The 13925-nt window shown below is 38.0% G+C and overlaps 1 protein-coding gene across 1 annotated transcript in view; it reads right to left on the minus strand.

The window, feature by feature from the left end:
• Positions 1 to 13925, minus strand: part of LOC107676383 (cadherin-23-like) — a 267703-nt gene that overhangs the window by 7290 nt on the left and 246488 nt on the right. The window contains exons 38-58 of the mRNA XM_016470905.1: positions 13595 to 13816; positions 12647 to 12766; positions 12386 to 12566; positions 12118 to 12251; positions 10496 to 10705; positions 10271 to 10378; positions 10078 to 10180; positions 8912 to 9037; positions 7947 to 8029; positions 7438 to 7570; positions 6833 to 7267; positions 6508 to 6624; positions 5514 to 5738; positions 5208 to 5377; positions 4391 to 4528; positions 4169 to 4288; positions 2952 to 3129; positions 2523 to 2734; positions 1565 to 1759; positions 1340 to 1453; positions 205 to 334 (exon numbers count right to left, since the gene is read on the minus strand). Of these exons, the coding sequence (XP_016326391.1) occupies positions 205 to 334; positions 1340 to 1453; positions 1565 to 1759; positions 2523 to 2734; positions 2952 to 3129; positions 4169 to 4288; positions 4391 to 4528; positions 5208 to 5377; positions 5514 to 5738; positions 6508 to 6624; positions 6833 to 7267; positions 7438 to 7570; positions 7947 to 8029; positions 8912 to 9037; positions 10078 to 10180; positions 10271 to 10378; positions 10496 to 10705; positions 12118 to 12251; positions 12386 to 12566; positions 12647 to 12766; positions 13595 to 13816 (3454 nt within the window). The remainder of the gene's footprint in view (positions 1 to 204; positions 335 to 1339; positions 1454 to 1564; positions 1760 to 2522; positions 2735 to 2951; positions 3130 to 4168; positions 4289 to 4390; positions 4529 to 5207; positions 5378 to 5513; positions 5739 to 6507; positions 6625 to 6832; positions 7268 to 7437; positions 7571 to 7946; positions 8030 to 8911; positions 9038 to 10077; positions 10181 to 10270; positions 10379 to 10495; positions 10706 to 12117; positions 12252 to 12385; positions 12567 to 12646; positions 12767 to 13594; positions 13817 to 13925) is intronic.

Raw genomic sequence — 13925 nt, forward strand, 5'->3', positions numbered from 1 at the left:
TCTTTCATGAATATGTCCGGCAGAGAGATTACTGCAAGATGATTATTCAGGAAACATCCAATTACAATTCACATTAAATTCAAAGTCATAAACTTATTTTGTACCAGCTGAACGGAGCCTAACATTGGATAAGCTTGTTATTACTATTATGATGCAAATGCATATATAGGGGTTCATTTTTGTTGTTTAATGTTGTGTCCGCACCTGCAATGAAATAGTAGACGATAGCATTAGAGCCCTCGTCCGCGTCCACTGCACCAGTCACATTGCCCACAACAGTCCCAGGAGACGAGTGCTCAGGCACCGACAGAGACTGATATGGCAAACTTCCTCTCTGAAATACACGCAACACACAGAATTAAGCAATAAGTGATGGGAAATTTTTCAAGCATCACATTTCATGATGTAGAAGTCCTCAAAAAAATATGATAAAACCTACTTTATCATATTTGATATGCAAATTTCTAAGGCCTCTAAAATACCAACACGATCAAAACTTTGCTGAAAAACCTGTTTACTACATGCCTTCTGTCATTTGAAAATAGTTTAGTACATTTTTAAAAACGTCCACATACATGTGTCTTTCTGCTGCAACATCTTATTTTTACAAAGTAAACGTAAGAATAACTTTTATATTGATGGTAATATTAAAGACGAACATTTACTGAACTGAAGCAACTTGATTATCAGTTCATCATTTAAAAAAAAAAATAATAAATTATGTTAAAATATGATACAATACATCAGGCTTTTGAGGTATGTTTATTTACATCTCTCAGTCATCACTGCATTACACTGCATTATTTGATTTGTTCCACAATAAAAGTTTTGATCATAAAACTAAGCATTTAAATATCTTACTAAGACATTATGGGGATGTAGAGTGCAACTGATATTTATATGCATTTTATGTAAGTTGTCTATTATTATTGATTTACAGTACATGACAAGCTATCAGAATTTCATCTTAGCCAAATAAATATCAGCAACAGCACCAAATTGCATATTTTTGCTCTTTTTTGGCCTCTGAATAAAACGGAGGTGTTTTCGTTTCCTCCTCAAATATGAGCTTCATATTCTCACTATATTATTTTATATTATATTATATGAGGCATAAAAGCTTAATGTATCAAATACGACAAACACAAATGCAAATTTTTTTAATATTTTGTCTAAAGTTTGATTTAAATGTTTCATTAAATAAAATAGGTTTTTATGACTATTATTTCATAGTCCGGTTTTACAGAGTTTATACTAAACTAGCCAACTGGCCTACAGTCTGTACTTGAAAAATAGAATGATGTATCTGATATTTAAAAACAAATGATCAAAACATTACCGGAGGTTTAAGAAAGACAGGTTCGTTGTCGTCGATGTCAGACAGAGCCACCTGCAGCGGCTGCATGGTCTCATATGGGACGGGCTGCCCGAGGTCATACGCCACCACAACCAGCTACATACAAATACACAGATTTCAATTGTTATTGCACCATTTTTTAAGGTTTTCTGCTGTTCTCATTGGTCTTTTATTTTGAATTGTGTCTGGCTAGAAAGAAAGACTCACACTGTACAGAGCTTGTTTCTCTCTGTCCAGTGTAACCGCAGTGGTGATCACTCCGGTCACTGCATCAATATGGAAGTTCTCCCAGTCTCTATTTCCTGCTCCAGTTTGCAGGAAGCTGTACCGGACCTCTCCATTCACCCCCTCATCCTCGTCTGTGGCAAACACTTCATACACCACCAGCCCAGGTGGCTGTTCCTGCAACGACACACACAAAACATGACCGAATGCTCACTCATTCATGATGTCTGACCCTGTACAAAAACAGGTCATCCAAGCTCTCTCAGCCCTGATATGGGGCATCAAATTTGACAGACCTCCATGTGACGGATTTGGGTCAAAGTATTGAATGGTGAGTAGTACTCATCCCTGTTAATTTGTCAATGCGAGAGATTTTAGTCAGAATGACAAGCAGAGAATCTCTTAATTTATATTTTTTGTGCCATTTAGTGCTTTTGACTCTAATCAAAGCCGTTTCAACGGTTTTAAAAACTGCCCTTGCTGCAAAAGGAACTTACAAAGTTTCCACAAAGTCCTCAAAATACTATCCGCTATGACACTATGGTTAACATCTCTCTGAGTCACAGGGGTGGGTTTCATCACTTGGGCTCAGGAATAAAGAGCTTCACAATGATCACAAAGATCTGCAACACGATCTTTTCACTCTGGCTGTCAGAGGTACACAGGAGGCTTGACCACACAAGCAAACACTAGATCTCTACTGCATGTTTCAGCATGCAACTAGACAGCTACATGTAATGGATATTCCTATGAAGTACATGTGAAGTGAGAAAGACAATGAGGAAGACAAAAGAAGAGTGCTGTGGGATAACTGAGAACACATAAAGCGGTTGAGTTGTAATTTGTAGGGTGAGTGAGAAAGCACAAAAAAAGCACAAAAAAGAAAAGAAAATATCATTAAGTAATAAAAATGAGCGCTTGGTTTTTCACTGCCTCACACCTCAAGTATGTGCATGATAGTGCCATTGGCAGGCCGCACAAAGACCGGCCTGTTATCATTGACATCTATGACGGTGATCTGAAGACTGGTGGTTCCCCAGAGTGGCGTTCTGCCATGATCGGTCGCCACCACAGTCAGATTAAACCTCTCAAAACTCTGCAGTAACCGCAGGGAGCGAATCAGCCCAGTGTCAGGATCCAGAGAGAACACATCTGTAAAAGAGAGAGGAAGAGACATCAGCAAACTATGTAGCTGTACTCGAGCAGGTTTATCAAATTGCACATGGAAAGTAAATTGACAGTGTCTTTAATTTCCAATTAATTTCCTGATTTTGAATCAAGGTTGCAAACGGGATGGTGAGTAGCAATTCAAATTTAAGAAAGTAGATTTAAAGTGCTATATTTATGTATATCTGTGTGTGTGATTTACCCGCTCCAGGGCCCTGTAGACTGTAGGTAAGTAATGCATTCTCCCCCTCATCGAGGTCAATGGCCTTCATCGTGATCACTGATGTACCAACCGGCTCATTCTCAAACATACTAGTGGTGAAGACTCTCTCTGAGAAACGTGGGCGGAAATCATTTACATCCATCACTGTCAACTGCACCTGAGAGAGAGACAGAGATCAGAGATCTGATTCAGAGGTGTTAAGGTGGAGTAACGAAAGCTTTTTTGGTTGTTTTTCCAAGTCTTTGAGGTCAGCTCGTGCAAAACTGTTCACATGAAACTGAAACATTCTGTGCAAAAAATGCAAACATGTACAAGAGAGTCTGAGATCTGAACACTGGTTGGGAATACAGCAAACCAACAATTCAATTTAAAACACATAATGATGATGCAGACTGCCCATCTGGACTCATCAAAGCTGCTTTAATTTATAATAATTTAATAATTTATGCATTTAGCAGACGCAAAGCAACTTACAGTGCATTCAGGCTATACATTTTTTACCAGTATGTGTGTTCCCTGGGAATCGAACCCATGACCTTTTGCGCTACTAATGCAATGCTCTACCACTGAGCCACAGGAACACTATGCACACAATGCTTTGTGTTTGCATTTTACTCACATCTGGAACTTATGAATATTATGCGAAGTTTGCATTTAAAATTGCATCAGCTGATTGTATTTAAATTTTCTGCTTGTTTTGCTTCTATAACTTCCCACTTCCTCATAACAACAGAGTGTGAATAGAGGAAGTGCAAGCTGACCATTTGGACACCTCACAAACACTTCAAGTCTTGTGAAACCTCATTTGCACAGCTGATGCTCTCTTCATATCCTCAAACAGGAACTGGAAGTGAAGGAGACTCCGCCTTGACTGCGTCAAGGTCTCTTGCTCAAATGATTTTATCCATGTTTGGTTTTTCTTCCTGTGGTCAACTGGTCTTTACAGTTTGCAGAACAGGTTGTTTGAACATTGATTTCACATTGAGATAAAACGATGACACAAGTTCATCTGGTTGTGTCTGAACGAGCCGGAGCTAAACATATTTTATTTAGCAACTAAAAGGTGCAAGATATGCTGCCTGCTACTTTTGAGTTTAGAAGTCATAATTATAAAGTGATGTGCATCAAATGATTTCTTAGGTAATAAAATGGGCGAAATTTCAATTTTTTTCAGCTCATCCACACATTGTATGTACCTGGACGGAGTTTTCTCTGCGGTTGTTGGGGTTGCCTCCGGGGTTGTCCCTGGCATAGGCTGTGAGAGTGTAACGGTCCTTGGTCTCTCTGTCCAGGGCAGACAGGATGTAGACGTCACCCTGATAACACAGGACATCAACACTGAATATAAATGACATTACAAATGGCATTTCTTATTGTCTTATTCTTACTGTCTTTTGTTTTCACACCAACACACTCACCGTAGTGGGTGTGATGCCGAACTTGCCCCCTCCATCCACTAGCCCGTATTCAATGACAGAGAACAGACCGGAGTCTGCATCTGTCGCACTCACACTTACAATAATGGTGCCAAGTGCAACATCCTCAAAAATGGATTTCTGCACACACAAACATACACAAAATCTTCGGTTCAAACGTCTCTTACTTTATGCTCACCAAGGCTGCTTTTATTTGATCAAAAATACAGTAAAAATGTTAATATTGTGAAATATTATTACAATTTAAAATAACTGTTAGAATATATTTTAAAACTGAATTTATTCCTGTGATGCAAAGCTGAATTTTCAGCATCATTACTCCAGTCTTCAGTGTCACATGATCCTTTAGAAATTATTCAAATATTTGGTTATCAAGAAACATTTCTTATTTTTATCAGTGTTGTGCTGCTTAAAGTTTTTGTGGAAAATGTGAAAAGCCTAAAGCAACACTGAAAATATTTAACATAGCATTGATATAAACTGATTTTGAAAACTGTGACATCAATAAAAGCTAAGACAAAATGCATTAAGACACATTTTCTGCAATATTTTTAACTAAATAATCATATAAATACTCATTGGTTATACTTAAAATTCATACTTACCATAATTTGTTATTAAGATTTTGCATTGAATAAGCAAAAAGCAACACAGAAGCATTTTCACTAAAGTGTCAAACTTTGACACCACTATATGAGCTTCACACCTCTATTTTCCTCCATCAGAATTAACATTCTTCCTGAATTTAGCAGGAAAGAAAAGCATCAGTACCCTGACTCTCTGGTTTGTTCTGATTTACCTGATATAAAGGTTGCTGAAAGACTGGGTTGTTGTCGTTGACATCAACAATGCGCAAATAGACAGGAAGTTCGGCAAAGCGAGGAGGCGTGCCGTGATCCTGAGCACGCACCGTGAAGTTCAACCACTGCACTTGTTCATAATCCACTGTCCGATTGGCCACAATTTTACCTGTGGATAGTGATTTAGAAAGACACGCACCATGTAGATTAGAGATGGAATTAAATCACCCATTTGTCAAGCTTCAATCATTTAGGGATAAGGGTTAGACCACTCATAGAAATGTGAATATATTCATGTGTGTAACCTGTAGAAGGGTCTTCAAGTCTTATGTAGTCTCCACGGGGCAGGTGTAGGAGCTGGTAGATGATCTGTCCGTTGGGCCCTTTATCAGGATCCACAGCGGTCACCGACAGCAGTGTGGTACCAAACACAGCACCCTCCAGAATCCTCTCGGAAAAGTTTGCTACCCCGAAAGGACGAAAACGAGGAGCGTTGTCATTCACATCCAGCACGTTGATGGTTAATTTAGCTGTGGAGAGAAATACAATTTAAATGAGTTGATTTCCCCGAAAAGAGGAAAGGAAACAAAATGTTTCCCCCAGGCTGATTTAGTGCTGGTCAAGAAAAAAAAATCATGGGGAGGGAAACCTGACAAACTGGAAGTTGGTTACCAGCATGGTTTCTGGTTAACTTTGCTGGTCAAGCCAGTTAATAAGCCCAGAGCACACACTGGTCTTTTCAGTAGATGCAATAAAAGAAAAATATTGCAATGTTATTAAACTTAAAGGAATAGTTGCAGATGTAGATGAGTTTTATATAGAAATGAGTTTGTTTCTTCAGCGGAACAGATTTGGAGAAATGCAGCATTTACACCACTTGTTCACCAATGGATCCTCTGCAAGGAATAGGTGCCGTCAGAATGAGAGCTTGAACAGATGCTGAGAGCTCAAACAGATGCTCAAAACAATAATCCACAAGCGTATTTGTAATAAACCAGCTTTTCGCTTCACAAGACATTAATGGATGTACTGGAGCTGTGTGCACTACTTGTGGATTATTGTGATGATTTTATCAGATGTTTAGACTCTCATTCTGACGGCACCCATTCGCTGCAGAGAAATCATTGATGAGCAAGTGATGCAATGCTAAATTTCTCCAAATCTCCAAGCTCCAATGAAGAAACAAACTCATCTGCATCTTGGATGACCTGAGGGTGAGTAAATTAAATAGATGAACAAATGAAAACAGGAGGGACAGAAAGACAGAAAGAAGTAAGTAGACAGAAAGATCTTTCTTACCGTTGGGTACACTGACGGACATGTCAATAACGTCACTGGCATTGTCATGCACTGAAACGATGATCTCAAAAGTGGCAACCAGCTCTCGGTTCAAGGGGTTTCGTACAAACACAGCACCTGAGAATAAAGATGGACACAAATATCAACACAAAACGACAGAACATGGTTCCCGGAAGTAAAAATCACATTCATTTTATCCATAGAAAATAGATTTTTAATAAAAATGTATAGTGTTTAGTTGCTGAATTACAAATGAAGAGCTACATGTGACATCTCAGAGGGCTAAAAGTGCAACTTCTGCAGCAAAAATATCTTAATTGCTCACCTGTGTAAAAGTCAATTCCAAACGACTGCTGCAGCCCATCCACTGGATTATTCCCATCATCCTTTGCTTCCACAGAGATGATGTAATACTCCAGGCGGGGTCGTAGATCAGGGTCCTCGGCAGTGAGCGTAGCTATAACCTCTCCTGGCGGTGTTGACTCGTTAACACTGATAGTCTGCACAGGCCGTATGAAACGAGGACGAGAGTCATTGACATCGTCCAGAACAACAGTTAACGTCGCCGTTCCTGAGAGAGGGGGTGTGCCTCGGTCAGTTGCTATGACAACTAGACGGTACGAGCTACGCTCCTCTCGGTCCAGTGTAGCATTGCCCACCACAACGGCACCAGAGAGAGCGTCAACAATGAAACGGAAAAAAATTAAAAAATTAAATAAATTTGTAAATAAATAATACTTATAAAAATAAAAATAAAATACTTATAAATATTAACTATTAACTATAACATTAATTATTAGCAATATTTATTATATTGATTATTGTTATTATTACAACAACAACAACACACTCCCACTCTTTGCAATGGGGACCAACAAACCAGATTAAAGTAGCTTTTCTACCAGTTCATCTACCTCCATCAGATGATACTGTCTCTCTCACCTGTGGGGCTGTTTTCTGGCAGGCGTACAGTGAAACTGGATGGATTGAAGACAGGTGGGTTGTCATTTATGTCGAGGATGGTGATTGTGAGTGGAACGGTGCTGTTTAAACCTCCCACATCCTCCCCAAGCAGAAACAGCTCCACCCGCGGCCGTTCCTGAGAGAGGGGGTGTGCCTCGGTCAGTTGCTATGACAACTAGACGGTACGAGCTACGCTCCTCTCGGTCCAGTGTAGCATTGCCCACCACAACGGCACCAGAGAGAGCGTCAACAATGAAACGGTCCTGAGCGCCGCTGTCTAACCGATACTGCAGCCAACCGTTAGAGCCGCCATCAGCGTCACTCGCCGACAGCTGCGTTACAACCACACCTGAAAATACACACAATGATACATTTTTAGTTTTAGCAATTTTAGTATTTCAAATGAAACTTGTTTTGTTTAGTATTTCTAATTTATTTTAATGTAATATTTATATTTTATTTTATTTCAGCTTTACTTCAATGTAGAAAAACAGCTCCACCCGCGGCACAGAGAAAGCCTCCCGGTCCAGCACAGCACCAGCACGCGCCGATACCACCCCTAGAGAAACAGAGAGAGGGGGTGGGAAAGAGAACGTGTCATGAGCGGGAGTAGTGCTTGATTACGAGAAACTCTGTGGGTGTATGAAAGGTGGGAGGACTGTTATCTTGCATAACTGAAAGTACCTACATATTTAAAGGAATTAAATTTAAGATCATTTAATCATTGAAAAAAAGACCAATTTAAGACCAACTTTGAAAAAAGATTGTATTAAAGGTTAAATTTATTTGATGTTAAAATACTTTCTTAATTTAATATACAAAGTCAACTAAAGTGACATGACATGTGGCCAAGTATGGTTACCCATACTAGGACCCTACCTCCAATCCCTGCCGGTACGAGACTCGAACCCGCAACCTTTGGGTAACGAGTCCGACTCTCTAACCATTAGGCCACGACTTCCCCACAATAAGTAAACTAAATAGTACAAACTATATTATTGAGCATCCTGACCAACCTGACACAGCAAAACTGACTTTACAAATGGCTTGAGTTTATATGTTTTTCAACCAATGGCAGACGGGGAATGTCTGGAAAATCTGTTATTATTTTTCCACTTCCGTTTGGTGACACAAAACAAAATAAACAAAACAAAACAAATAAACAAACAAAAAAAAACAAAACAAAACAAAACAAAACAAAACAAAGCAAAGCAAAACGAATCAAAACAAAACAAACAAAACAAAAATAATGGACTGTACTAGCAGAAAAAAACTCTACTACTACATCAATGTGAGCAGTCGAACTGAATATATTACCCTCTTGATATTATCTCTTGAAGACATCAACATAACGTTTTTAAGAACACCTTGAGGCCTTTCATTTTGGAAAACATGAAAACAAAACAGACATAATCTATAGCATCTGTGCTTAACTTCAGACCTGTGCGGGAGTCTATGGAGAAGAGGTCCACTCTGTTTCCCAGGAGACGATACCTCACCACCGCATTCTCCCCAATGTCTTTGTCCTCTGCTAGAACTGGGCCGTTTAGAATCAACACAGTGGTGCCTGATGGACAGACAGACAGACAGAGGTTCAGAGATTTGGCTTCAGAGGTTCAGCTTTGATCCGATGTTAAATGAGTCATGACCATCACTGTTCATCTTGTATTTATTTCCTCTCAGAGTATGTTATATTAGTCACAACTTCGGCTGCCCATAACTTAGTTTTTCATGCTTATTTTCATGATTAATGATTAATATCAGACTTGTGATGTCTCCTGAAATCCTAAACCGTTTACCACCATTTACACCAGAGGAGAAAGTTTCTCTTGAGGTTTTTTCTCCACTGCGGTCACCTGGAGGAGTATGGGTTCCTTGCTACTGTTGCCTTTGTCTTGCTCAGTTGGAGTTTAAAAGACAATTAATGTTAAAAAAATATTATCTGTTTGACTGCACTGACACTATCGGATGAGAACAAAACTTGAATTACACTATAATGACATTATTGTTTTCTGCAGAGATGCATATGAAGTTGTTTCATAATTGATGACTTTTGTAAAACTGACAGTTATCGAACTGAATTGGATCAACACTGAACTAAACTGAGCTGAATAATGACACTAATGTTTTCTGTAGAGCAGCTTTATTGCTCAATCGAATTAGTTTCATAACTGACGAACTGCAACATTGACACTTTTACTGAAATGAATCACTGAGCTGAATAATGATTATCTTCTGTAGACCTGCTTATACCTTTAAGACTTCTTAGTAAACTTGTTGGTTAATCTCTTCACATATAAAATACGTAATAGTGCTTATTTATGGGTTACAGATTTATATTATGTTCTAAATACCAAATAGGTGTTATCAATGTGTAATTGTGAGCGATGATTTGATGTTAACACAAAATGCCAGAAATGGTATTTTTGTTCTGAATTCTGAAAGTTACACAATGTATTCAAAGTGCAACAAACCTCTGCTTCAAAACCTTTGTCATTACAAAGGCAATCAACACAGCTATAAACAAGATTAAAAAGCTTTTCTTCTTAGCTCTACATGATCTTCATTTCAGAGAGTCAGGATGTGGTTAGAGAGAACACTGGGTACCTGTGGGTGAGTTTTCACTGATCTCGCCCCTGTAGCTGGACTGGGTGAAGATGGGCCTGTTGTCATTCACATCCAGCACAGTCACCACCAACAACTCTGAATCCTGAGCAGAGAGAAAAGAGTCTCATGACAGAGTTAACCTGACGATGCCTTTCATGCCATCTGTGAAACCTGAATATGTTGTGTTATTTACCCTGCGTGCGATGCGAGGGTTGTCTGGGTTGTCTTTGACGGTGATGGTGAGGCTGTATTCAGCCACTCTCTCTCTGTCCAGCGGCCTGTTCACCTGAACTACACCTGACTGGAGGAAAGAGCACATTAGTCTGTTCACTCTTACATTATTATTTCTGTCTCTTATCAAAAAAAGGGGGGGAAAAGTCTCTTATTCTTTTCTTCCCTATATCCCTCTGTCTCTTACTGTCTCATTAATGTAGAATGATCCATCACTGTTGCCGGCGGTAATGCTGTATGTGAGGAGAGCATTGCGGTCGCTGTCAGAGTCTTGTGCCCGCACTTGAGTGATGGAGGTGTGGACCGGTGCTCCCTCGCTCACGCTGGTGTTATAGGGTAAGTTGAGCAGGATGGGGTCGTTATCATTAATGTCCAACACCTGAATGCTCACTACCACCTGACACAGAAAAACAAAACCACAATATGAATTATGGGAAATATAAGTAATTCAGTACATACTAATTCACACATATAAACCATACTAAATAGTTTAAAATATCACAATTAACGTGGCTTGAAACATATTCCATTTCCTATTATTAAGTGTGTATTTGTGCATGCTTTATAGATTTAAAGCATTTTCTTTAAATGTTTTCAATGGAAAAATGACAGATTTGGGGAACAATGTAATTGTGTTTTTTCTGATACAAATTTCAATTGCATTAATTTTTTTAAAGCTCTGGGTTTGCTGTGTTTGTTTGTAGGGCTGCACAATTTAGCCAAAATGTTTTGTAATTATATATCAATATGACTAGATAAAATAATAAAAATAACAATTATTATTATTATAAAATAAAACTATTAAAACGAAATATCGTTGTGGTAAAATTTCACTGTAAAATAAAAATTGAGGATTTAAGTAAACTAATATAATTATAATTTTATTTTACAACTGTAAAATTACAATACTAATATTTATGACTGATTTAACTGCTTAATTTATATATTATAGATTTTAATAACTGCGGCGAAGAATGGACCAAAAAAAAGGCTAATAGAATTGGGGGAAAATTTGTGATTTTCTGATAACATTTTTTACATTTTTATTTAAAAAAATAATAATTTTAATCACCAGGTTTGCTGTGCTTTTTTGTATTAAAAAATAAATACTACTATTGCAAAGTAAAATAAAAGATTGAGTTTAAGACTGTTTTAATTTCTTAATTTTCAAATGTTAAAACCATCTAACTTTTATTTTGGTGAACTACAGGGAGGCCTTAAAGCTTCTCCTTTGTTGACAACAGATGGATTATAAGCACGATTACAAGGAAGATAGTCGGAATATATTGCATTCCCAAATGCAACCCAAACTCAGAGCAGATGCAGAGATGAGTCTGCAGAGCAGCATTTACTGTGAACTGAGCTTCTCTAAGAACAAGTTTTTTTTTTTTTTGCACAAGTAGCTCTTGTGCAAAAGAACCCAATGCAGTCTCGTTTTGAAAAACACAGCTCATATATCTAATTAAATTTCAGACTTTTCAGCTTCAATTTCAATTTTCAGTTTTATTTAGATCAATTGTGAAGCTCTAATGACAAGAGATGCTGTTTTTAAAAGTATGAAAATTAAACTAAAATAATAATAATGAATTTTAGTAATAACAAATATCAATGTAATTAATTTAGCTTGATGCTTAACTACAAATGCAAACTGTACACAACAAAGAGGTTTGTGGTGTCACAGTGCAATTTAGTATGTCCCAATACTGGCCTATTGTCTTCCCACATACTCAAAAGTATGTACTTTCCCATCAGTTCATAATTTTTGGCATAGTAGAAGATTAAGAACTGAATGTGTGTGGGGGTGTTTACCGTAGCGCTGAGCGCTGGCGTTCCCAGATCTTTGGCAGTAATGGTGATGTTGTAATAGGCGATAGTTTCTCTGTCCAGCTCCACATCTCTCCTCACTCTTAACTCTCCCTCAACCGATGAAATTACAAACTCATCTGGGAAAGAGAGAGACAGAAAGAAACAGAGACAGAGAGAAAGGAACAACTCAATTTTAAAGGCAGACAGGAAATTGCAACACAAATAATTTTTCTGATTGGATCTGAATAAACTGTCTACCACACACACACACTTTTCAGGTCCCCTGCGGTGATGCTGTACTCCACTTTTCCGTTGGATCCCGAGTCGGCATCCGCTGCTTTAACGGTCCACACACGTGGACCCGGCTGACCCTCTGTGATTTCAAACGGACCTTCGAATGGTCTCGGGAAGATGGGTGCATTATCGTTCACATCTACCACATTCACCAGGACCTGCGGTAAGGGGAGTGTGTGAGTGTGATATAAAGGAATCTTGAGGATTGCATATGTGTGTGTAGCAGATATGAACGCACTGTGGTGCTGGAGGTCAGTCTGAACTGAGGTATAGGACACTGATCTGTAGCTGTGACCGTCAGCACATAATGACCATTACTGATCTCATAATCCAGCTCCTTAATGACCACAATCTGACCCTGTGAACACACACAACAAACCCACAATGAACACGCACAGCAGTGGAGTATATGAATCATTCTCAGAAAGTCTTTTGTAAACTATCTCGTCTCTTTTGAAAGATTTTTAATATACTTTTATTCTGCAAGGATGCATTAAATTGATCAAAAGAGACATTTATAATGTTACAAAAGACTTCTATTTCAAATAAATGCTGTTCATTTAAACTTTCTTTTCATCAAAGAATCCTGAAAAAATATATCACAGTCTCCACAAAAATGTTAAGCAGTTTTCAACATTGATAATAATAAGAAATGTTTCTTGAGCAGCAAATCAGAATGATTTCTGAAGGATCATGCGACACTGAAGACTGATGCTGAAAATTCAGCATTGCATAACAGCAATAAATTACATTTTAAAAAATATATTCAAATAGGAAAATTGTTATTTTAAATTGAAATAATATTTCACAATATTACTGTTTTTACTGTATTTTTAATCAAATTAATGCAGAGACTGAAGAGACTTATGCTCACCAGAACATTTAAAAAATCTTGCCGACTGAGAGAAACATCATACTATTTTTCACCACAAAAGTTTTTCATTCAGTATTTGTCACCATTTCATTGTTTACACTTATATTGGACTTTTCAGGCTCAGTTATAGGAAAACTATATATAATCTAATGTGTTTACTTGGGTCATTATGTAAATGAGTTATCAATGTAATCTATGCAAACTCTAAGTATTTGAATTCAAAAATGACTGTGTTGGGTTAAAATAACAATGCAGTCAATTGTGTACAAACACAATCCTGGTTTACAGTCTGTCACTCTCTGACCCCCTCACCGTTATGCTATTGATCTGGAACGTCTGGGCCAGGTTGCCCTTGGAGATGGCATAACGGATGGTTCCGTTGAGTTCTTCATCAGGATCGATGGCAGTAACCGTTGCGATAATGGCTCCTACAGTGTTTGGCCCCTCTCTGAGCTCCGTCACATACTCTTCCTCTGGAAACTCAGGCGCATTGTCATTTTCATCAATTATACGGACCCAAACGATGGTGGACGTCTGTGGAAATGGATGACAAACAGCAAAACATGAAACACTTGTAATCATTTTTCAGTAATAACTATATATATATATATATATATATATATATATATATATATATAAAAAA

The sequence above is a fragment of the Sinocyclocheilus anshuiensis genome, unplaced genomic scaffold (assembly GCF_001515605.1).
Source record: "Sinocyclocheilus anshuiensis isolate Anshui unplaced genomic scaffold, SAMN03320099.WGS_v1.1 scaffold961, whole genome shotgun sequence".
NCBI classification, from domain to species: Eukaryota; Metazoa; Chordata; class Actinopteri; order Cypriniformes; family Cyprinidae; genus Sinocyclocheilus; species Sinocyclocheilus anshuiensis.